The sequence below is a fragment of the Prionailurus viverrinus genome, chromosome C1, assembly GCF_022837055.1.
Source record: "Prionailurus viverrinus isolate Anna chromosome C1, UM_Priviv_1.0, whole genome shotgun sequence".
Classification (NCBI taxonomy): Eukaryota; Metazoa; Chordata; class Mammalia; order Carnivora; family Felidae; genus Prionailurus; species Prionailurus viverrinus.
In genome coordinates, this window is record NC_062568.1 from 28997399 (window position 1) to 29022404 (window position 25006).

The following is a 25006-nucleotide window of genomic DNA, read 5'->3' on the forward strand; positions in this document are numbered from 1 at the left end:
CAGGTGCCCTCCTCAATGCCCATCACCCACTTTTCCCTCCCTCTCACCCCCCCATCAACCCTCAGTTTATTCTCAGTTTTTAAGAGTCTCTAATGCTTTGCCTCCTTCCCTCTCTGTAACTTTAGCCCTTCCAGACTTCTGGTTCTAGGGATGATCAGTGCCTGGCTCTTCTAGGCAATCTTGGCATTGCCGATTATCAGTTCTCGGTACCAACAGAGTGTTTTGGGTTCAGCGGTGTCTATTCTCTGCTCACAGCCCTTGACTGCCTACTTGATTCATTTCTTCACTGCTTGACAAAAGTGATTCCACCAGGCTCACTACAGGGCTAACAGCGCCCCTCCCTAACTCTGACGCCTTGGTGGGCGGGGCTTGACACAGCGACGGCGGGCAGAGACCTGGCCCCCAGAGCTGCGGCCTAACCCGACACCGCAAAGCCCCGGCCTGACGCAGGCCCCGGAGGCACGGTCGCGGGAGCCAGGCTCGGGCCGCCAGCCGTTGCGTTGAGAGACCCCGGCTGGGAGAGCGCGATGAGGGAGGACTCGGGGCTCCGCCTGGAGGCCGAACCGGTGAGCGGCTCTTCGGCCACGGAAGTGGCAGCGGTGGAGGGTGCTGTCCTAACGCTTCAGCTGGCCCTGAGGCGGGGCCATGCCTAGGGCTGGGGATCGCAAAGGGAGAGCACTGCCAGTGATGTGTGCACGTCCACCCATTTGGTGCTCACAGGATTAGACTGGAGCGGGCAATAGAAGTTCTTCCCGACGCCAGGACCCGAACTCCTGGAGCCAGGGGAGAAGCAGGGCGTGAAGTTTCTGGTGGCCTGAGCGCCCGATGTTGCTATGACAACGTCTCTCTTCGCTGCCTTCCCGCCCCCTGCGTGTTCCCGGGCTGCCAGCGAGGTCTCTCATGCGGATTCCTCCCGGAGGGCATTTACCTGCCCAGGAAAGAGATCGCAGTTTCCTAGCGGAGACTTTATCATGGTCTTTTCCCACCTCCCAGGAACAAATCACTGCAACCACTTGGGAAACCATGGGTGGAACCGTGATTGCTGTCCTATGCCCGCTGGAGTCTCTTTTCCTTGGCACGTCAACCCCCACTCCGACGTCCCCTTTTCTGCAAGGCTAGATTGCAAAGGCCCAACCAGCTCCCCGAGCTTATCCTCGCCCCCACCTTGCAGAGAAGGGCTGAGCGCCACAGCAGCCAGTGCTGCGCAGTCCAATGACGCATGGCGCCTGCGCGTAGCCTGCCCGGGCCGGAGAGAGCAGGGGGCGGGGTGTGAGCTCTTCGAACCTGGAGGCTGAGCGCCGCGGGGAAGCAGGGTTTTAGACCGAATGGGAAAGAAGCAGGTGGTAAGCGAGCCTTAGTTATGTTTGAGCTATTAGGATTTTGTGTTCAGTCGAGCTGTCCTGCTTTTATGGGGCTTAAAGTTGGCTTTGTGGATGGGTGACACGTCATTTTTGCGGGACTTTTGAAATGTGGAACGTGTGAACTGAATCCTTGGACAGAACGCGATCCATAGCATCTTTACAATAGCGCTTTCTTATGACTATCGTTTCTTTCCAGTTGTAATTTTAACTACCAGATAGTATTAAGACAGCCTGCTTTGTCCTAATCTCGTAGCATTTGTATTAATACACCGTTTGAACGAATGGATTGCTAAATGGAACGATCGCAGAACAAACTAAGAGTGTCTAAAATGTAACCCTTTTGAATCATGCCCTCTGCAAGGAGCATGAGACAGTTGGGACATTAGATTGATTTTGAGGTATTTCTGTTAGTATTTTATTTTGAAAGATCGCAGAATGCTTCTCATCTCTAATCTCTGAACTGCAAACACTTTCTCTTATTCATGTAAAGTGGCATTTATAACGGGTGTGTGTGTGTGTGTGTGTGTAATTCTTTCTGCCCTAAAATGCATTCCTCATGCTGTATTCAGAGTGATTTCTTTAAAAAAGTGTGTTACTCTGTGACATACAACCTCCACTGGCTTCTCGTTTAATTAAAACAAAATCTGGACACCTTTTGTCTTCAAGACCCTAATGGTAGTGCCTGGGTGGCTCAGTCTGTTAAACCTCAGACCCTGGACTTGGGCTCAGATCATGATCTTACCCTTGGTGGGATCAAGCCCCTTGTTGGTTCTGGGCTGAGAGTGGGGAGCTTGCTTGGGATTCTCTCTCTCCCTCTCCCTCTGCCCTGACCCCACTCAGGTGTGCACTCTCTCTCTCAAAAAAATAAACTTAAAAAAAAAAAGACCCCAATTAATTAATCTGGCCCCTGCCTATCCTTTGTAATTGTGCTGCAGATTTACTGGCCTTCTTTTAGCTGAAACACTGTAATCTCTCTTAAAAGCCTTTGTGTTTGCTCCCCTTTGGCTCCTTTCTTATTCAGGTCTTAGCTCAAATATCTCAGAGAGACTTTCCCTAACTAAAGTAGCACTCCAGGGGCGCCTGGGTGGCGCAGTCGGTTAAGCGTCCGACTTCAGCCAGGTCACGATCTCGCGGTCCGTGAGTTCGAGCCCCGCGTCGGACTCTGGGCTAATGGCTCGGAGCCTGGAGCCTGTTTCCAATTCTGTGTCTCCCTCTCTCTCTGCCCCTCCCCCGTTCATGCTCTGTCTCTCTCTGTCCCAAAAATAAATAAACGTTGAAAAAAAAATTAAAAAAAAAAATAAAGTAGCACTCCACATCCTCCCTCATTTTTGTGTGTGTGCGAGTGTGTGTGCATGTGTGTGCATGTGCATATGTGTAATCTTCTCATACTTAACTACTAGAAAGAAAGTTCCATAAAAGCAGGGATTTCTCTGTTTTGTTCATTAATGTAACTGTAGTCCTTAGGACACAGCCTGACATGTAGATAGAAAGGAGTAGTAGGAAGGAAGGAATTTTATATGAAATTTAGAAATTGTTAAGACAAATTTAGAATTGCCCATCTGATTCTCAGTAGTACTTCTTGGGTTTCATTTGATGAACAGGGTTATCAAAAGATTTGAAGTACATGAAGATGTTCTGAGGCTTTTACTTACAAGCAGTTTTCTTCTTCTCCCTATAGCGTCCTCCACGAGCCCTTCCACCTGTGCCAAGGTAAAAATAAGTTAGTTTTATTTTTTATTGAGTTTTAAAAATGTAAAATGAATAAAGTGAAAAAATTGACTAGTACAATTGCAAAATTATAATAATTCAGAGAAAACTTCTTGAAAATTTTAGAAAAAGGCTTCCTAAAAGTTTGAAGGTAAACAATTCTTGAATCATTAGGATTACAGTTATAATTAAATGTTCTGTTTCAAAGCCTGAATGTCAACATGGTAAGATAATGGATCCATTCTGAATGTTTTAATGTCTTGTTTATAAGACTTTTGATCCTCTTTGGGTTGCTAGAATAGTTTCTTCAGTTTAAGCTGGTTTTAATCAGTGACAAAATAAGAATTCTTAATCTGCTTAATCCACTTTATTAATAGACAGTAGGTAATATGTATATGTAAGTTCAGAAACTATTGGGGTTATTTTGTTAACAGTTTTATTAGCTTTTTTACTTATAAAAATATGCTAGTTTATAAACTAGCTGGCTCTGTGAAAGCTTATTTTTAAATTTACAATGACTTAAGTCAGTTTTCAGTCTAACAATATAATAGATTTCTAATTAATAGTTTCTTTTTTTTTTTGTCTTTGTCCTAATTAAATTTGGTCGGTGTCATGTAAAGTGCTATTCAAGGTGAGTTAGTTCATCCTTAATGTAAAATTTTTAAAACTGGGAGTTCAAAAGTTAATTTGATTCCTTAATGTTTTTCTTAAAGTTGAATCTGAATGGTATAATTTATAATATTGCAATATACTTTTATCCTTTTAGCAAAATATCCTTATGACTGCTATTTTTTAAATGAAGGTTGATCTATAGCACTAGTTATATGAGTGATACTTTACCTTACAAATATGAAAGCACTCATTCCAGGATGGAGTCACCCACAACATGACCATTGGCTAGTTTATAGTTTTGTAATAGGGATGACATTGTCTTTTGTCTCATTTAATCAGGATAGACTGGGCTATGCTATACCAACCTCAAAATCTCTAACTTAATATCATACAAGGTTATTTCTGGTTAATATTTCTGGTTAATATTTCTAAGTACACCGTGGCAACAATCCAGGCCAGTTGCCTTTCACCACTCTTTGCTATGACGTCATGATTCAGGCTACTTCCATTCTGTGGCTCTGCCATCTTAACATACTTCAGCAAAGGAAGAGAAAGCTGGAGAGTTACTCACTAGCTCTTTAATGTTTTGGCACATCAGTTCTCACTGGCCACACCTGGGTGCAAGGGGGCTGGAAAATGTGGGTGATCAGATGAATATTTTGTGAGCCCACTTTTCTAGTGTTAGAAATGTCACTGTTTCTTTCTTTCTTTTTTTAATGTCGCTCTTTCTAATATTACTGACCAACAGTGAGCTACTGGCATTATACTATAAGCTTTCTTTGATTTTGTCAAGTTCTTGCCTCCTTCCCCTAATGTGTAGAAGTTGGCTGGACCTAGGGAAGAGAGGGAAAGGTCTTCCCTACTAAAAGTTCCTTTTGACTGCTCTCTGCATTGAAATTTAGGCAGCCTTTTCTGTTTTTTGTGTGTGTGTTTTATAGGTGATATTCCCCTTAGTCGTCCTAAGAAAAAGAAGCCCAGAACAAAAAACACACTAGGTAAGAAGTTGTTCTTTTTTTGTGGGGTCACAAGACTTTCTAGGACCTTAGGCATGACAAACATCACCAATGAGGTAGAGGCAAAGCCCCAGAAGTCCCAAGTCACTGCTGTGTTGAGGATAGAATCAAAGTCAGTTTAAGGAAGTGGAAGGTGATAGTGAGGAACAAGGCAATGGGCAGCCTGAAGAGTGTCTAGAAGCATTCGTGGAATAAAGGATTGTACTACTTAAACTCTTACTTCCACAGCATTCTTGGACTCTTTGAGGTCTTTTATCCCTAGACAACGTAAATTGTCTTAAGCTGTGATTGATTTCAGACCCTTGAACAGGATACTGGATTTAGAGACACAATGTCCTGGGATCCCTAATTTCAGTCAAAGAATCTCTTCATTAGCAAGAGTCTGAAGTCAAGGCCATATTAACCATGTGTTACAGGTTCTACAATAAGCAAGTTTTGTGAACTTGTTGTCTTAGTTATCCACTAATACTCCTGGATGTTCTGTCAGTAACTTAAACTCAGCATGTTCAGAATTCATCATTACCTTCAACCATAAATCAATTTTTTACTTCTCACAAATTTCTGTTAATGGAATCCCCCATTCTCCCAGTCACTTGGGCTCAAAACCTCAGTCAGCTCTAACTCGTCCCTCCACTCTACTTGCTGCCTGTTACGAATCTTAAGATGTGAAAATATCTATGTCTGTATGTAGAGATATAATAAAAAACAAAAACAAAAACCCTTGAGTATTGATTTGATATATTAACTACTGAATTTATTATAATTTATAATGTGATATAAGTGTGGGTTAAGACCAATTCTTATAGGCAAAGATGTAACAAAGGACAGTTAGTCATCATTTAGGAACTATTCTAGTTCCATTTTTTTTTTCATCTTTTTAAGACTCAGTGATCTTTGGTTAAATTATCCTGTTTTTTCCCATTCCACTTGTCTGCAGGTAGCGCTTCTTCAGAAGGCCTTGTTCAGGCTCCTGTTCATAAGCCATCTGAGGGCAGTGAGCCACCAGCTAAAGAATCCACAGAACAACCAAAAGAAGCTCCTGTTCCAAGGAGGCAGAGGAAGACGAGGCTACCTCTTGGTATGTGAAGAGACCAAGGTTAGGTTGTGATACTAGTTGTTATGTTGGGGGTATGATTTAAAATTTCTCTGTTCCCATTTTTCCTCACCCGTATCCCTTTACTTTTTTCTTTCTTAAAGTTTTACCACTGGAGTAACTCTAATAGGTTAGGTCAAGAACCCTTTAGAGAGTCTCTTTTTTCATATTTCTGTATATTATGAGGGAAGGAATACAAATACGGGATTAAAACAGAAAGTTCAGATTTTGGTGTGTATAAGAATTTAGTATGTGATAAAATGGACATTTAAGATGAGTGGGGAAAGGATAGATTCAGTTAATACTGAATGTATGAACAATGCAATGAAAGAACAGTCATCATTTATTGAGTCTTGCTATGTCCCAGGCGCTATTCACAAGGTAAACAAAATACTGTCAAATATCAAATTGGCAATGCTTTTTTTCAGATTATAAAATTTAAAAGTGTTAGATAAAACATATATACACATATACATATATTACATATATGTATAAAAATTGATGAGGAAGGGGCACACTCATATACTGCTGCTAAGAGCGTAAATTGGTATAGCCTGTCTGAACTGCTAGAAATAGAAGTAACTACACTAGCCACAATAATTAAAGGATGGTAACTTCAGCATTATTTATAGGAGTAGAAACTGGTAATAACCATAGCTAACAAAGTGATACTGGCTAAATAAATCATATTTTATCCATTTAATAGAAACCAGGCCCCATTAAAAGGATTGTTAAGGTGAAATAGTGACGTGGAAAACCATCAGTAATATACTGTTGAGTCATTGTACTCATACATATAATACATATAATAGTATATACATTAATATACATACATATTAATATACATACATACATATAATAGTACATACATACATATTAATATACATACATACATATAATAGTATATATCAAAGGATCCTATTTTTGTAAAATATGTTGTATTAATTTCCCAGGGCTGCCATAACAAATTATTATAAATGGAGAAACTTAAACGAACAGAAATTTATTCTCCAACAGTTCTGGAGGATAGAAGTCCAAAACGAGGTGCCTGCAGGGCCATCCTCCCTCTGAAGGCTCTAGGAAAGAATCCATCCTTGCCTCTTCTAGCTTATGGTGGTTATTGGCAATCCTTGATGTTCTTTGGCTTGTGGCAATATAACTCCATTTTGTACACCCGTCTTCACATTTTCCCATATTTTCTGGTATAAGGATTTCAGTCATTAGATTTCAGGCCCATCCTAATCCAGCATGATCTTATCTTAACTTGATTATAACTGCAAAGACCCTATTTCCAAATAGAGTCTCATTCACAGGTACTGGGGGTTAGGACTTGAACATATCTTTTGTTGGGGGACACAGTTCAACCCAGAACACATGTATATGCATGCATCTATGTAGTAAAAACAATGGAAAGATATAGCAAAGGTAGGTTTTTTGGAAGAAGGAATTAGGGATGATTTTTATTGTCTTTCTTCATTTATTTTTTACTAATTTTTCAAATATTGAACATTATGACTTTTATAGTAATTAGAAGAAAGATAATGGGTTTTGTTAGAGTAAAACAAAGGGAAGGAATGAGGATTGGGAGATTAGCTCTTTCCTACTAACATTGGCCCCTGATGAATAATTTATTACAAAATAACTACCCTGACCAATTACTTATCCTCTTAGAAAATAGTAGGTCCTGATGGGATGGAAGAATTACAGGAGGAGAGGGTAGGAACTAGAAGAGTTCATAGTATGGAGCACAGTTTAGAGGCAAGTTGAAGTAGGATGCTGCAGTGCCCAGGGACAGTGAGTATTTATGAAGGGGAGAAGGCAGAAGAAGGCAAAAGAGACAGAAATGACGATCAGACAGTTTTATGATTTCTTTCATTACTGGCAGTAAATATAGGTGAATTAAAACTACCACCATAGTTAATTTAGTTAGGGTACAAATTTGAAAATCAAGATGGATACTAGTACCTAGTTTTACAATTTATGAAAAATGTATTTACAGAAATGACCATTTTTATTTTATGTATGTATGTATGTATGTATTTATTATTTTTAGTTAGAGAGAGAGAGAGAGAGTGCAAGCAGGGGAGAGTGGTAGAGGGATAGAGAGAGAGTCTTAAGCTGGCTTCACGCTCAGGATGGAGTTGAACGGGATGCTCAATCCCATGAAGTTGTGATCATGACTTGAGTCGAAATCAAGAGTTGGATGCTCACCTGACTGAGCCATCCAGGCGCCTCTGACTTGACCATTTTTAGAAAGTTATGGACCCAACTAAGTTCTGGGCCAAAAAAGCACCTGTCACTGTCATTCCAGAATGTACTCATCTATGCAAGTCCAGCTTTCTAAATTTCTGGGTACTTAATTTTGTATGATTTTTATTTTGTTTCATCTGGATGATTATGGTATGCTTTACTTCTTTGGTATTTCCAGTTTGGGCTAAAGTGTTTTATTAAAATAGAATTCTGGGGGCTTTGAGGGTATTCCAGGAAGCCATTGCCAGTATTTTCACATTGGAAGAATAGCTAGCTGATGGGAAGACTCCATTGACTTACTTAAACTTAATACCCTGTGCTCAGGAAAGAGTTAATATAGCAAGCCTGAAACTGCTCTTGTTAGAAAGGCCTACTTGCATCTTCCTCAGTTTCTTTCATAAGCTTTCTATAGTTTTCAGCATATAGATCTTTTACTTCTTTGGTTACATTTACTCCTAGGTATTTAATGGTTTTTGATGTAATTGTAAATGGGATCGATTCCCTGATATCTCTTTCTGTTGTTTCATTATTGGTGTATAGAAATGCGACTGATTTCTGTGCATTGATTTTATATCCTGCAACTTTGATCAATTCCTGTATTAACTCTAGCAGTTTTTTTGGTGAAGTCTTTTGGGTTTTCCATGTCGAATTTAATGTCACTTGTGAAGAGTGAAAGGTTGATTTCTTCTTTGCCAGTTTGGATGCCTTTTATTTCGTTTTATTGTCTGATTGCTGAGGCTAGGACTTCTAATACTATGTTGAACAACAGTGGTGAGAATGGACATTCTTCTCATGTTCCTGATCTCAGGGGAAAGCTCTCGATTTTTCCCAATTGAGGATGATATTAACTATGGAGCCTAAGTGTTCATCAACTGATGAATGGATAAAGGAGATGTGGTATATATATACAATGGAATACTACTTAGCAATGAAAAAGAAAGAAATCTTGCCATTTGCAACAACACAGTTGGAACTAGAGTGTATTATGCTAAGCGAAATAAGTCAGTCAGAGAAAGAGATATTGTATGATTTCACTCATAAGTGAAATTTGAGAAACTTACCAGATGATCATATGGGAAGGGAAGGAAAAATAAGATAAAAACAGAGAGGGAGGAAACCATAAGAGACTCTTAAATACAGAGAACAAATTAAGGGTTAATGGGGACGGGGAAAATGGGTGATGGGTATTAAGGAGGGCACTTGTTGGGATGAGCACTGGGTGTTATATGTAAGCGATGAATCACTGGAATCCACCCTGAAGCCAAGACCACACTGTATACAACTAGCTTGAGAATAATTTAAAAAAAGAAAAAGAAAGGCCACTTGCAAGGTTGCCTCTTCAACCTCTGGAACATGGATGATAAGCAGTTCCCCACACTTAAATAAAACTTTCCCTAAATTATAAGGGTGGTTTGCTATGCATTTGTGTACACAATATGATTTATGCTGAACACGTGCTTTCCTTCTGGGAATCTGGAATTTTGGTATGTGCTAGGCAGGGAGTGCCTATGTAATCAGGTGCCACTAAAAGCCTTGGGTGCTGAGTTTAAATGAACTTTCCTGGTAGAGAAAGTGTCATACATGTCACAGCTTGTTGCTGGAGGAATTAGTGCATCCTGTGTGGACTCCATTGATAGATGACTCTTGACAGCTTATACCTGTTTCCTCTGGACTTTACTCCATGTGCCTTTGCCCTTTGCTGATTTTACTTTATGTTATTTCACTGTGATACATTGTAACTATGAATGTAAGGACTGGTGAGTGTAATGACTTCTGAGTCCTAAGGGTCCGTTGGGTGAATATGTGATCTGTAGGTAATCTTGGGGCTCTCCCAAAACTCTGGGTACTGGATTACATAATTTTCCCCATATTTTTGGCATTACAATTTCTGTTTTTTTGGTGAGCATTTAGAGGTATAACATTATAAAAATTAAAAATTAGTAAAATGATGAAAAAATTTTGGTCTAATTAGAATTATTTTATTTTATTTTTTTTAATTTACACCCAAATTAGTTAGCATATAGTGCAACAATGATTTCAGCAGTAGATTCCTTAGTGCCCTTTACCCATTTAGCCCATCCCCCCTCCCACAACACCTCCAGTAACCCTCTGTTTATTCTCCATATTTATGAGTCTCATCTGTTTTGTCCCCCTCCCTGTTTTTATATTATTTTTGTTTCCTTTCCTTATGTTCATCTGTTTTGTCTCTTAAAGTCCTCATATGAGTGAAGTCATATGATTTTTTTTTTTTTCCTGAAATTTATTGACAAATTGGTTTCCATACAACACCCAGTGCTCATCCCAAAAGGTGCCCTCCTCAATACCCATCACCCACCCTCTCCTCCCTCCCACCCCCCATCAACCCTCAGTTTGTTCTCAGTTTTTAACAGTCTCTTATGCTTTGGCTCTCTCCCTTTCTAACCTCTTTTTTTTTTTTTTTCCTTCCCCTCCCCCATGGGTTCCTGTTAAGTTTCTCAGGATCCACATAAGAGTGAGACCATATGGTATCTGTCTTTCTCTGTATGGCTTATTTCACTTAGCATCACACTCTCCAGTTCCATCCACGTTGCTACAAAAGGCCATATTTCATTTTTTCTCATTGCCATGTAATATTCCATTGTGTATATAAACCACAATTTCTTTATCCATTCATCAGTTGATGGACATTTAGGCTCTTTCCATAATTTGGCTATTGTTGAGAGTGCTGCTATGAACATTGGGGTACAAGTGGCCCTATGCATCAGTGCTCCTGTATCCCTTGGATAAATTCCTAGCAGTGCTATTGCTGGGTCATAGGGTAGGTCTATTTTTAATTTTCTGAGGAACCTCCACACTGCTTTCCAGAGCGGCTGCACCAATTTGCATTCCCACCAACAGTGCAAGAGGGTTCCCGTTTCTCCACATCCTCTCCAGCATCTATAGTCTCCTGATTTGTTCATTTTGGCCACTCTGACTGGCGTGAGGTGATACCTGAGTGTGGTTTTGATTTGTATTTCCCTGATAAGGAGCGACGCTGAACATCTTTTCATGTGTCTGTTGGCCATCCGGATGTCTTCTTTAGAGAAGTGTCTATTCATGTTTTCTGCCCATTTCTTCACTGGGTTATTTGTTTTTCGGGTGTGGAGTTTGGTGAGCTCTTTATAGATTTTGGATACTAGCCCTTTGTCCGATATGTCATTTGCGACTATCTTTTCCCATTCCGTTGGTTGCCTTTTAGTTTTGTTGGTTGTTTCCTTTGCTGTGCAGAAGCTTTTTATCTTCATAAGGTCCCAGTAATTCACTTTTGCTTTTAATTCCCTTGCCTTTGGGGATGTGTCGAGTAAGAGATTGCTACGGCTGAGGTCAGAGAGGTCTTTTCCTGCTTTCTCCTCTAAGGTTTTGATGGTTTCCTGTCTCACATTTAGGTCCTTTATCCATTTTGAGTTTATTTTTGTGAATGGTGTGAGAAAGTGGTCTAGTTTCAACCTTCTGCATGTTGCTGTCCAGTTCTCCCAGCACCATTTGTTAAAGAGGCTGTCTTTTTTCCATTGGATGTTCTTTCCTGCTTTGTCAAAGATGAGTTGGCCATACGTTTGTGGGTCTAGTTCTGGGGTTTCTATTCTATTCCATTGGTCTATGTGTCTGTTTTGGTGCCAATACCATGCTGTCTTGATGATGACAGCTTTGTAGTAGAGGCTAAAGTCTGGGATTGTGATGCCTCCTGCTTTGGTCTTCTTCTTCAAAATTCCTTTGGCTATTCGGGGCCTTTTGTGGTTCCATATGAATTTTAGGATTGCTTGTTCTAGTTTCGAGAAGAATGCTGGTGCAATTTTGATTGGGATTGCATTGAATGTGTAGATAGCTTTGGGTAGTATTGACATTTTGACAATATTTATTTTTCCAATCCATGAGCAGGGAATGTCTTTCCATTTCTTTAAATCTTCTTCAATTTCCTTCAGAAGCTTTCTATAGTTTTCAGCATACAGATCCTTTACATCTTTGGTTAGATTTATTCCTAGGTATTTTATGCTTCTTGGTGCAATTGTGAATGGGATCAGTTTCTTTATTTGTCTTTCTGTTGCTTCATTGTTAGTGTATAAGAATGCAACTGATTTCTGTACATTGATTTTGTAGCCTGCAACTTTGGAAGTCATATGATTTTTGTCTTTCTCTGACCGACTAATACTTAGCGTAATACCCTCCAGTTCCATCCATGTGGTTGCAAATAGCAAGATTTCATTCTTTTTGATTGCTGAGTAATAATCCATTGGATATATATACCACTTCTTCTTTATCCATTCATCCATTGATGGACATTTGGGCTCTTTCCATACATTGGCTATTGTTGGTAGTGCTGCTATGAACATTGGGGTTCCTGTGTCCCTTCGAAACAGCACACCTGTATCCTTTGGATAAATGCTTACTAGTGCAATTGCTGGTTCGTAGGGTAGTTCTATTTTTAGTTTTTTGAGGAACTTCCATACTGTTTTCCAGGGTGGCTGCACCAGCTTGCATTCCCACCAACAATGCAAAAGAGATCCTTTTTGTCTGCATCCTTGCCAACATCTGTTGTTGCCTGAGTTGTTCATGTTAGCCATTCTGACAGGTGTAAGGTGTTATCTCATTGTGGTTTTGATTTGTATTTCCCTGATGAGGAGTGATGTTGAGCATTTTTTCATGTGTTGGTTGGCCATCTGGATGTCTTCTTTGGAGAAGTGTCTATTCATGTCTTTTGCCCATTTCTTCACTGGATTATTTGTTTTTTTGGGTCTTGAGTTTGATAAGTTCTTTATAGATTTTGGGTGCTAACCCTTTATCTGATATGTCATTTGCAAATATCTTCCCCCATTCTGTCAGTTGCCTTTTAGTTTTGCTGATTGTTTCCTTCGCAGTGCAGAAACTTTTTATTTTGTTGAGGTCCCAGTAGTTCATTTTTGCTTTTGTTTCCCTTGCCTCCGGAGACGTGTTGAGTAAGAAGTTGCTGCGAGCAAGATCAGAGAGGTTTTTGCCTGCTTTCTCCTCAAGGATTTTGATGGCTTCCTGTCTTACATTGAGGTCTTTCATCCATTTTGAGTTTATTTTTGTGTATGGTGTAAGAAAGTGGTCGAGGTTCATTCTTCTGCATGTCGCTGTCCAGTTTTCCCAGCACCACTTGCTGAATAGACTGTCTTTATTCCACTGGATAGTCTTTCCTGCTTTGACAAAGATTAGTTGGCCTACGTTTGTGGGTCCATTTCTGGGTTCTCTATTCTGTTCTTGTGCCAGTACGATACTGTCTTTATGATTACAGCTTTGTAGTATAGCTTGAAGTCTGGGATTGTGATGCCTCCTGCTTTGGTTTTCTTTTTCAAGATTGCTTTGGCTATTCAGGGTCTTTTCTGCTTCCATACAAATTTTAGGATTATTTGTTCTAGCTCTGGGAAGAATGCTGGTGTTATTTTGATAGGGATTGCATTGGATATTTAGATTGCTTTGCGTAGTATCAACATTTTAACAATATTTGTTCTTCCTATGCCGGAGCATGGAATCTTTTTCCATTTCTTTGTGTCTTCTTCAATTTATTTCATAAGCTTTCTATAGTTTTCAGTATATAGATTTTTCACCTCTTTGGCTAGATTTATTCCTAGGTATTTTATGGTTTTTTGTGCAACTGTAAATGGGATCGATTCCTTGATTTCTCTTTCTGTCGCTTCATTGTTGTTGTATAGGAATGCAACCGATTTCTGTGCATTGATTTTATATCCTGCTACTTTGCTGACTTCATGGATAAGTTCTAGCAGTTTTTTGGTGGAATCTTCTGGGTTTTCCATATAGAGTGTCATGTCATCTGTGAAGAGTGAAAGTTTGACCTCCTCGTGGCCGATTTGGATGCCTTTTATTTCTTTGTGTTGTCTGATTGCAGAGGCTAAGACTTGCAATACTATGTTGAATAACAGTGGTGAGAATGGACATCCCTGTCTTGTTCCTGACCTTAGGGGGAAAGCTCTCAGTTTTTCCCCCTTGAGGATGATATTAGCGTTTGGGTCTTTCATATATGGCTTTTATGATCTTGAGGTATGATCCTTCTATCCCTACTTTCTTCAGGGTTTTTATCAAGAAAGGATGCTGTATTTTGTCAAATGCTTTCTCTGCATCTACTGAGAGGATCATATGGTTCTTGTCCTTTCTTTTATTGATGTGATAAATCATGTTAATTGTTTTGTGGATATTGAACCAGCCCTGCATCCCAGGTATAAATCCCACTTGGTTGTGGTGAATAATTTTTTTAATGTTGTTGGATCCGGTTGGCTAATGTATTGTTGAGGATTTTTGCATCCATGTTCATCAAGGAAATTGGTGGTCATGATCATCCCCTTTTTAGTGGGGTCTCTGTCTGGTTTTGGAATCAAGGTAATGCTGGCTTCATAGAAAGAGTTTGGAAGTTTTCCTTCCATTTCTATTTTTTGGAACGCCTTCAAGAGAGTAGGTGTTAACTCTTCCTTAAATGTTTGGTAGAATTCCCCTGGAAAGCCATCTGGCCCTGGACTCTTGTGTTTTGGGAGATTTTTGATTACTAATTCGATTTCCTTACTGGTTATGCGTCTGGTCAAATTTTTCATTTCTTCCTGTTTCAGTTATGGCAGTGTATATGTTTTTAGGAATTTTTCCATTTCTTCTAGATTGCCCATTTTATTGGTATATAATTGCTCATAATATTCTCTTATTATTGTTTTTATTTCTGCTGTGCTGGTTGTGATCTCTCCTCTTTCATTCTTGATTTTATTTATTTGGGTCCTTTCCTTTTTCCTTTTGATCAAACTGGCTAGTGGTTTATCAATTTTGTTAATTCTTTCAAAGAACCAGCTTTTGGTTTCATTGATCTGTTCTACTCTAATTAGAATTTTTAAAGTTTTCTTGTCTTATAAGTTTTATGCGTTACTTTTCTTTCTATGTTGTAGTAACTTGAAAATTTAATATACTTTATTTTCAGAATTGGAGACTTCCTTTACCCAAAAGAAGGCATCCAATGCATCTTTATTACGAAATGAAAATGGTATTCATATGGAGCCAACTGAGGAGGTGGTTATTCAGAAACCTCGAAGGAAGACAAAGTAAGAATTATGTGTCCTTCTAAATATTCTTCAGGGACACTATGCTTCTTAATTCAGAGCTCTCAAGTTGTAGGTTTGGATTAAGTCATATTAAATACGGTAATTAAGATTACAAAAATATCAGTTAAACCAACCTAATGATAGATTTGAAAAGGGTAAACAACTACAAATGTAAAATACTATACTTAAATTAAAAATTTAGGAGCTATCTCTAAAAAAGATGAACATCAATAGAAGATATTATATGAATAGCAAAAAGTTAGATACTAAACATACTGAAATTTGAAGGTAATAGTAATAAAATGGGCTATTGTGATATATTTTCTCATGTTAATAGAATTCAAATTGTGATTATTTCAGCAATAAAAAAATGTGTATTTTAGCATAGGAAATTAAGTCTCGGATAAAATAGAATGGGATACTTTAAAGAAGTTATATAACACTATTGTTTGTTTTTGGAAATTACCCAATAAATAGTGATCAATATTTGTATACAATCCTATCATTTTTAGTTTGGAAAGAACCTTTCAAATCTAGTTCAGTCACTTCATTTTCCAGATGAGAAAACTGAGGCCCACATAAATATATATGACTTGCTGCACATAACAGTTAATAATCCATTTGAGTAAAACCAAATTTCTCGATTCCCAAGTCTAGAGCTCTTTTACAGGTACCTCCTTATGTGTGTCTGTAAAAATACAGTAATAATCCATTTTTCTTACATTCTTCCTGATTACAGGAAAACCCAGCCAGCAGAATTACAGTATGCCAATGAACTAGGAGTAGAAGATGAAGACATAATTACTGATGAGCAAAGCAGTCCAGAACAACAGTCTAGATTCACTGTGCCCACTGGCATTAGCCAGCCTGTAGGCAAAGTATTTGTGGAAAAAAGCCGTAAGTACTTCCTTGTGTTTAAATATGAGCTTTTTGGGGGCGCCTGGGTGGCGCAGTCGGTTAAGCATCCGACTTCAGCCAGGTCACGATCTCGCGGTCCAGGAGTTCAAGCCCCGCGTCGGGCTCTGGGCTGATGGCTCAGAGCCTGGAGCCTGTTTCCGATTCTGTGTCTCCCTCTCTCTCTGCCCCTCCCCCGTTCATGCTCTGTCTCTCTCTGTCCCAAAAATAAATAAACGTTGAAAAAAAATTTTTAAAAAATAATAAATATGAGCTTTTTAGGAATGATACAAGGATATCCTTTTGCCTAGGAATTATATTTCTGGAAATCTGAATTAAGGAAATAAAAATATGAACAAAAATTTATAAACAAAGCTAACCATCATACTGTTATTCTTGAGAGTGAAAATGCAAACAATATAAATATAAAATGGAAGGGGCATGATTTCAGTCAGTTATGGTGTGTCTGTATAATAAAATCTTCCATACCATTAAAAATAGTGTTTACAGAGAATTTTTAATTTCATGGAAAGATTTAAAATTTTTTTAATGTTTTTATTTTTGAGAGTGAGAGAGAGACAAAGAGAGACAGAGCATGAGTGGGGGAGGGGCAGAGAGAGAGAGAGGGAGACACAGAATCTGAAGCAGGCTCCAGACTCTGAGCTGTCAGCACAGAGCCCAATGTGGGACACAAACTCGTGAACCACGAGATCATGACCTGAGCCGAAGTCCGATGCTTAACTGACGGAGCCACAGGCGCCCCAATTCATGGAAAGATTTAATGAAAAATGAACATACACACACATATGTAGTTTGAGCTCAACTGTAGAAAAATGTATAGGACAAAAGACTAGAAGGAAATATGCCAAAATATTAATGTTGGTTGTTTCTGGGTTATGGGATTGTGGGTAACTTTGAAAATCTCCCACCCACTTTCACCCATTTCTTTATTTTTTGTTGTACTTTACCAGTTTTCAATAATGATGGTGGTGCTGGTGGTAGGGCAGATAATGATATGATTTTTATAATTACAAATAAATGAGAGAAAATACATGATGGTATTACCATATTAAATAAGAAATACAGTGTTGTAGCTCCATATTCTTTCTGACATTGATTATAAAACTCCATTTGCAGTGTTTAAGAAAAACATATGGAAAGCATGATCATGATCACACATATCCCATGAATATGCTATGAATATGCTGCTTAAAGAACTCAAATGAAAAATAAACATTGGTATTAAAATTTATAATTTAGATTTTATGTAAATTATTTTAGAATTTGTATTTTATAAGATCCCATGTGAGGCATCTTGGAGTTCTTAGCCAGTGAGAGACTTGTGATCCCGAGAGGCTGACTTAGACAGGGTCTCGAAGTAGGTTAGTGCAGAACTGGGACTTGAACTGAGGTTATATGACTATTCTAGTCAAGCATTTTTACTAGTATACTATGTTGGTTTTTAATTTACTTCTGTTTTTAAGCAATATCGCTCAATCCTCACTTTTAAGCAATATCTATTTTTTATAGTCTGTTTTTAAGCAATGTCACTGAATCCTCATTTTTATTCTTGTTTCCCTTAGCACAGAAACTTCCCTCCTAGAATAACTGACCATAAAAGACACCAGTTGCTTGCCCAGAAGTTGTCTTTTCTGAGGGAAAATTAGGTCTTGCACCTCTGTCTTTCATCCTCCCAAATACTTGACTGCCAGATTTGGCAAAGATAATGAAATGGAACCTTTCCTGCTTCCTAAGGTCTGTTTGTGGATTGGTAGATCTACAAGAAGGAGCCTTGTCAACATTAAAAGGATAATGCTCTGCTCACACAGTGTTGTGGTGCTGACACTTGAACGGATACTTGTCACAGGACTTTTATGTTTATAAAACAACCCCTTTCCACTCTGTCATCACAGAATGCCATGCTACACACACTGGCATTTTTTTCCTAAGAAATTTGAAGTGTTTTCAAACATTGACTTAGCTTTATAGTGTTGGCATTTGAACTTTAATAAACTAACATCTCAAAATTAGAATATTTTGGATTATGTCATGTTAAAGGTTTCTAGACTTTGTTCTGGGTGGAAAGTTCATTATTTCGTTAACTGTAATTGATTTCCAAAACTGTTACTTTAACATCTATTTTGGGATGAGAAGGAAATATATGGACTTTGTTTATTTTTCTTAAAGATAAAAAAATAGTATATTTAAGCAACCAAAAGAGAAGAGCCTTCTGAAATCGGGACTGGATCAGGGAGAGTTTTTAGATAGAAAAACCACAAAATCTCAGTCTGAGGGTTCTTACAGTGTGAAATAATGTAAACAGCCTGCCAGGGTTCAATGTTACTAGTTGTTGACAAGTGTGTAATGTGTTCTTAGGGAGATTCCAGGCTGCTGATCGTTCAGAGTTGATAAAGACCACAGAAAACATAGAGGTGTCAATGGACGTGAAGCTTTCCTGGACGACCAGAGATGTTGCACTCTCAGTGCACCGGGCTTTCAGGTGACTGCTTTTGTTGGACTTTTCTTAAAACAGATGTTCCATAATTTTTTTAAAAATAAGTCTTGATTGTTCTATACTGTGAACAAAATTGACAAAATAGTAAATAGGTATATTTTTTAAAATATTTAATTGGAGTTAAATCATCTGCCTATCAGTGTGATAAAAAGAAAAAGCTTGGTTTTAGTTTTTTGAAATGTTGAGTTTTATCCTTACATGTGAAGAGATTTAAAAAATATTTTAGCTTTTTACTTTAGTAATGCGTGTGTAATAATTAAACCCTTTTCCATTCAGGATGATTGGTCTCTTTTCCCATGGCTTCTTGGCTGGCTGTGCTGTGTGGAATATTGTTTTCATATATATTCTGGCAGGAGATCAGCTTTCTAACCTCTCAAACCTTCTGCAACAGTATAAGACCTTAGCATATCCATTCCAGAGTCTTCTCTACTTGCTTTTGGCTCTAAGTACAGTTTCAACTTTTGACAGGTAAGATTATTGTGACTGCACATCCCTCTAACTTTTCTTCAGAAATGTTGAGCATTGTCCCTATGACAGTTTTCAAAAGAGAATTAATATTAATTTGACTTTCTTTTTAAAAGCCAGTCTGTTTCCGTTTTTGGGGGGCAGGAGGGGATGGGAATACTCTCAACAAAAGCATCTCCCAAATCTAAACCCATTCCAGCATCAACTCTGAATTTAAAATTTCTTCCAAATATAGTCAATGAAAACAGTTCCAAATATCATCTTCCAAATCACCTGAATCAGGTATAGGTGAGACTCTGGGTATTGTATGAGTTTCCTAGGTTTCCTGTAACAAAGTACAGTTGACCCTTGAAAATCTCAGGGGTTGGGTGTACTGACCCCTTGCAAGTCAAAAATTGATATATAAGTCTTGACCCCCTCGGAGAACTTAACTAATAACCTACTGTTGACCAGAAGCCTCACCAATAACATAAATAGTTGATTACCACATATTTTGTATGTTATATGTATTACATACTGTATTCTTCTAAAAAATTAAGCCAGAAAAAACAAAAGTTATTAAGAAACTCATAAGGAAAATACATTTATAGTACTGCACTATATTTATTGAAAAAAATCTGCGTGTAATCGGACCTATGCGGTTCAACCCTGTGTTATTCAAGGATCAATTGTATTACAAACTGGGTGGCTTAAAGCAACAGGGATTTATTCCCTCTCAGTTTGGGAGGCTAGAATTCTGAAATCAAGGTGTTGGTCAGGTTGGTTCCTTTCTGGAGGGCTGGATCAAGAGTCTCTTCCATGTCTTTCCTTAGCTTCCAGTGGTTGCTGGCAATCCTTGGAGTTCCTTGGTTTGTAGGCACATCACTCCAACTTCTGCTTTTTTTGTCACGTGATGGTCTTCCCTTCTCTCCTAAGGACGCCAGTTGTATTGGGCCCATTCTAATGGCCTCATATTAACTTGATTACATCTGTAAAGACCCTATTTCCAAATAAGGTCATGTTCACAGGAAAAGGGGGAGGGGGCTAGAAGTTCAACATGTCTTTGAGAACACAATTCAACTCTTTAAGAAAAACAACAACTTAAAGCCTAATGATATGGGTAATACAAAGAGGTAGAATCTAATGAAATTTTGCGGTTCATTTTTAATTTAATTTGTTAAGAATGTCTTAACTCCAAAAGAATATTGACTAAATATTAATCTAGTTAAATGTTTTATGTGGCTTTTGTAAATAAGATATTCTTTCATGTGTGTTTATATAAACTGTAGCCACTTAAAGCTTAATAATAGACAATGTATGTGGTAGCATTAGAATAGAGAAGGAAAAAAATGATAGTCAAGAGAGTACAGTTTTGTGAGAGGTTTACGAATGCACTGTGACAAGTGGATTTTGTATTTTCTAGGATCGACTTTGCTAAAACATCAGTAGCAATCCGAAATTTTCTTGCCCTGGACCCTACAGCTTTAGCATCTTTCTGTGAGTAAATAGTTTAATTTGATAATTGTGTAATACTTGAATTACACTGTAATTTTGAACCAAGAAAAGTTTAATTTTACTTTTAGAAAGATTTTATGTTATTGCTACTTATAAACATTACTTATAGATGTCCAGTGGGATTTGCAATTAAAAAAATATGATAGGCATAATTTTGATAGAATTGTTTTCCAGTACAGGTTGATCTAGATAGCTTTTAAAAGCTTGATTTGTCTTATATTTTGTAATGTTTCAGTTTTGTATTTTCTACTTGATATTAAACAGATTCAGCTGGCATGGCATTTCAGTAACAAATACTATTTTATATCTTTTTGATAATTTGGAATACATTTTGTTCTACATTATGAGAGTATTAATAAAACTAGTTTTAAGACCTTGAGTAAGTAATTTAATTTCTTCAGAGACCTTTAGGTTCTTATAATTTCTAATGATGAAATAATGAGCATCTCAAAATACCCTTCTGCATCTATATTCTTGAAAATTAAAATAAGGTTAGCCAGCCTATTGAAATTGATCAAATGAATTTCTTTTATGTCATCATTCCCCAAAGTATAGAGTTTTGACCTTAAAGTAATCTATAAATTCAAAATAAACTGGGTTGTTAAAAATACATTAGTAATTTCATTTGTCTTTTTCTCAGTGTACTTTACTGCTCTTATATTATCTCTGAGTCAGCAAATGACAAGTGACAGAATTCACCTTTACACACCTTCTTCTGTTAATGGTAGCCTCTGGTAAGAACTCACAATAGCATTAGCAATTGTTGATGTAAAATAACAGCAACCACCGGAGTAATGGTACTGTTCTTATCCTTCTACTCTCTTACATGTTTTCATTTAAAAATAATAATGAAGGCCCTGTTTTTGTTTCCAAAATTATGGTAAGAAAATACCTATTACCTTGGTTAATGGATAACGATTGCTATTTGATTGCATTTTTAATGAAATGTACTCTTTTTATAAGTCTGTTTTAAATCTATTAAGTTACGGTTGTAAGATCAGTCATAGACCATGAACTGGAGAAGCCTTGTACCTTTGCCCCCGATCAGGGGCCTAATACTCCAGAATAGTGATGGGAGTGGGTAGCTGGGATGCAGTCAGAAATGCTGCTAGAAAAGCAATGCTAGAAAGAGAACAATCTAAGGAGAACCAGCCTCCACAGATCAGTGGCCAGTCATGAAGCTGACAGGTGAGTTGAGAGTCAAGTTCACAAAACTGAGAGGGGCAGTCTTTTTTGTGAGAGTAGCTAGGGACATGAGTAGCACCACAGTAGATGGAAGGGAAACCTAGAAAATTTGTTTGGTGATAGAGTTCAGTAACCTTTGAACCTTTATTCTCATGGTGTGTGTATGTGTGTGTTTGTGTGTGTGTGTGTGTGTATTTTTATATATATATATATGGTGTATTTTATAGGGAAATTATATGTTGTATACTTATTTCATGCTTGTTGTTTCTCTAGGTGAGAACTAATTTTTTTAAAGTTCCTTAAAGAGATATATTTGGATATATGAACCTAAATGAAGATATTTCTAATGAGTGTTTGTGTGTCTTTAGGGCAGCAGGAGTTGAGGAACAGGTTCTCCAGCCATGGATTGTAGTGAATCTGGTGGTGGCCCTTCTGGTTGGACTATCATGGCTTTTTTTGTCTTACAGGCCAGGCATGGATCTTAGTGAAGGTATTAAAGAAGAAATAGTATAAGAATATCATGAAATCTTTTGACTTTATAAATTTTCTTTTATTGAATATAGCTTATAATATTCTGATAACAAAGCTGTGTTTAAAGTAAAATAATGAAAGAAGAGTAACAGTAAAGTGGTGAAACAATGCCAGGAGAAGCAGTGAGAGTCTAAGAGAGTTGGAGCCCTAGAGTACTTAGTGAAAGTCTTCTGTGGCCCATGTACATATTTATATTTAGGAGGTAATTCTTCTCTTGGAACCCTTCAAGTATTTTATAGAGAGTCTTTGCTCTTCATTTCTTTTGATCTCCTTCTGATCAAAGTATCTCTTAATTTGAAATAAATCATGCTTCATCTATGTAGCTTTTATCAGACATATTCATTCTTACCTCCTCTACCTGGCACAAATTCGTAACCCTTCATTGTCTAATGAAATATGTAGTAATACTAGCTTTAGTGTGCTTGGTGGAAAGTGAGATTTACTAATCTATTGTCCCCAGACCCTTTTTGGAACATCTGGAGAAGGGGAATCATATTAGCAACCTGATAGCCCTTGAGAACTGCTTTAGGAACTGCTTAGTATTTCTAGTGTAACTTGTATTTCTTTAGCAGATGTTCCCGAGTTTCACCCTTGAATCTCTTTGATATTTTCTGGACTTTGGTTATTTATTCTTGATTGATTAAATATCCTGAGCCTTTGTGATTTGATCAACTAATTATAACCTCAGAAGTCTAAGAATTGAGAATCTTTCCAATATTTCCATTTGTAAAAACTAAATCTGGTATATTCTTATTCACAAATGTACCTTTTGCATCATAATTCTCATGTTCCTTCACTGAATATTCTGTTGCTTTGTTCCTTTTGGAGTATTTGAAGTATATTTACAAGTTGTCTGAGGCTTTATGTATTTTGCTGTTTCCTATTTTCACTCAGCATAGTTTTGTCATTCAAGGAATTTTTCATGTAATATTTATATTGGAGGACTTTATTTTACTAAATTCCTAAGGTCTTCTTTTTCTTTATGTCTTGATATTTTGATAAATTACACACCTATATGCTAAGTAATAGTTTACATGTAGAAATGTCAACTAATAACATTCCACACTATGATTGGGATTGAAACTGGATCCAGCTGGCTTTGTGCAGATTTCTGGGATCCTGCTCTCTTTTAGGGCCGTGTGAGTCATAAAACATTTTTATTTCTATGTGGATAAAAAGTGTAAATATAAAATGAGGATGATAATAACTTGCTTATTGGGTTGTTATGGTGATTAAATGGGATAAGACATTTAAGATAAATGGGCACATGCCTCGTGTCAGTCCCAAGTCCTTGCTCTTCATCTGCCCCTCCGTTGTAGGTTATCATGGTCACTACAGAATTAGACCTTTTAGCTGTTTAATAATCCCAGGTTCTCTAAGTGACTTAAATTTTCTGGTAAGCATTATTGTCTCCATTATATATGTTTTATTTTTCAGTGGTTTACAGTACATTTAAAATTTAAACATTTAAAATGCACTATTTGTACATTTGTCATTTACTTGCCTTTTATTTATTTTTTAAAAGTTTATTTATTTATTTTGAAAGAGAGAGAGCAGCATGAGCAGGGGAGGAGCAGAGAGAGATAAAGGGAGAATTCCAAGCAGGCTCTGTGCTGACAGTATGGAGCCTGCTTGGAATTCTCTCTCTCCCTCTCTCTCTGCCCTTCCTCTGTTCTCTCTCTCTTTCTCTCTCTCTCTCTCTCTGAATAAATAAACTTAAAAAAAAAGTCGGATGCTTAACTGAACCACTCATGTGCTCCTCACTCACCTTTTAAATCAGATTTCATTATTAAAAATTCTTATTTGTACTTGAGAGTGTTCTTTATATGTATTAAATATGTCAATATTTTGAGAATCTGTTTATAACTAAGCTGTAAAACTCTTTTTGAGGTACTGGGAAACCATTTTGAGTAAGATCTGTTGATTTTCTCTCCCAGAGTTGATGTTCTCCTCTGATGTGGAAGAATATCCTGAAAAAGATAAAGGACTCAAAGCTTCTTCATGATGCCAGCTCACCTTCAGAATAATAATGACCCAGTATTTAGAATTTTTCCTATTCTTGTTTTTAAATGTATTTTTATAAGATGTGTGCAGGTGTATTTGGAATTGATTTTTTGATTATATAGTACTGAAAATTTTCTCAAGATTATGGAAAATGTAAAAATTGTATCTGCAATTCATACCCAAACATTAATCTCTTTAGCATTATCATCTTAATGACAAAGGAGGTAATGAGCTAGAAAACAGCAGGTGAATGTGTCTATTTCCTGTTCTCTCAAGTTAGTTGCATTTATAATCATTACCTTGAAAAGCTCTAATACCGAAAAAAACATTAGTGTTACAAAATATATATCAGGTTTAAACATAAAATTTAGGGAGTAGGGAAGAAGGGGTCAAAAGGCCTTTATGTATTTTTAATGTCTCCTTACTGAATAAATTAAAATATGAAATTTGTCTTTTTTGAAACTGGCTTGGTGGTTGTGATTATATATCATGTAATAAATATACTGTAATTTAGCTTGAAAGATGCTTTCCTTCATGACTAATAAAATGTACCTCTTCTGTTTGAAAAGTTTCATATTGGAACAACACCAAAATAAAGAGCTTTTGCATAGCAAAGGAAACCATCAACAAAACGAAAGGCATCCTACTAAATGGGAGAAGATATTTGCAAATATTTGACATATTTGATAAGGGGTTAATATCCAAAATATGTAAAGAACTTCTACAACTCAACACCAAAAAACAAATAATCTATTTAAAAAATGGACCTGAATTGCCATTTTGCCAACAAAAACATACACATGGCTAACAGA

At 37.4% G+C, this 25006-nt stretch overlaps 1 protein-coding gene across 2 annotated transcripts; it reads left to right on the top strand.

The window, feature by feature from the left end:
• The first annotated feature begins 370 nt into the window (after nucleotides 1-370).
• TMEM237 (transmembrane protein 237) lies at nucleotides 371-24756 on the top strand. 2 transcript variants are annotated; one of them, XM_047873342.1, is made up of 13 exons: nucleotides 371-566; nucleotides 3040-3071; nucleotides 3689-3699; nucleotides 4619-4675; nucleotides 5631-5771; nucleotides 14986-15106; nucleotides 15846-16003; nucleotides 18377-18500; nucleotides 18792-18983; nucleotides 20383-20456; nucleotides 21115-21208; nucleotides 22028-22149; nucleotides 24128-24756. In XM_047873342.1, exons 1-13 carry the CDS (start codon nucleotides 528-530, stop codon nucleotides 24193-24195), a joined length of 1233 nt encoding a protein of 410 aa, XP_047729298.1. In that variant the 5' UTR covers nucleotides 371-527; the 3' UTR covers nucleotides 24196-24756. The 2 variants fall into 2 exon arrangements, with proteins under 2 accessions (XP_047729298.1, XP_047729299.1); XM_047873343.1 differs by lacking the exon at nucleotides 371-566 and adding an exon at nucleotides 1273-1343.
• Nucleotides 24757-25006: the final 250 nt, after the last annotated feature.

Bases quoted from the DNA above. Each gene is read 5' to 3' on its own strand.
- TMEM237 (XM_047873342.1), top strand. From the start codon at position 528: ATGAGGGAGGACTCGGGGCTCCGCCTGGAGGCCGAACCG. The intron at 567-3,039 runs GTGAGCGGCTCT...TTCTCCCTATAG, and splicing joins TCCGCCTGGAGGCCGAACCG to CGTCCTCCACGAGCCCTTCC. The intron at 22,150-24,127 runs GTATTAAAGAAG...TTTCTCTCCCAG, and splicing joins AGGCATGGATCTTAGTGAAG to AGTTGATGTTCTCCTCTGAT.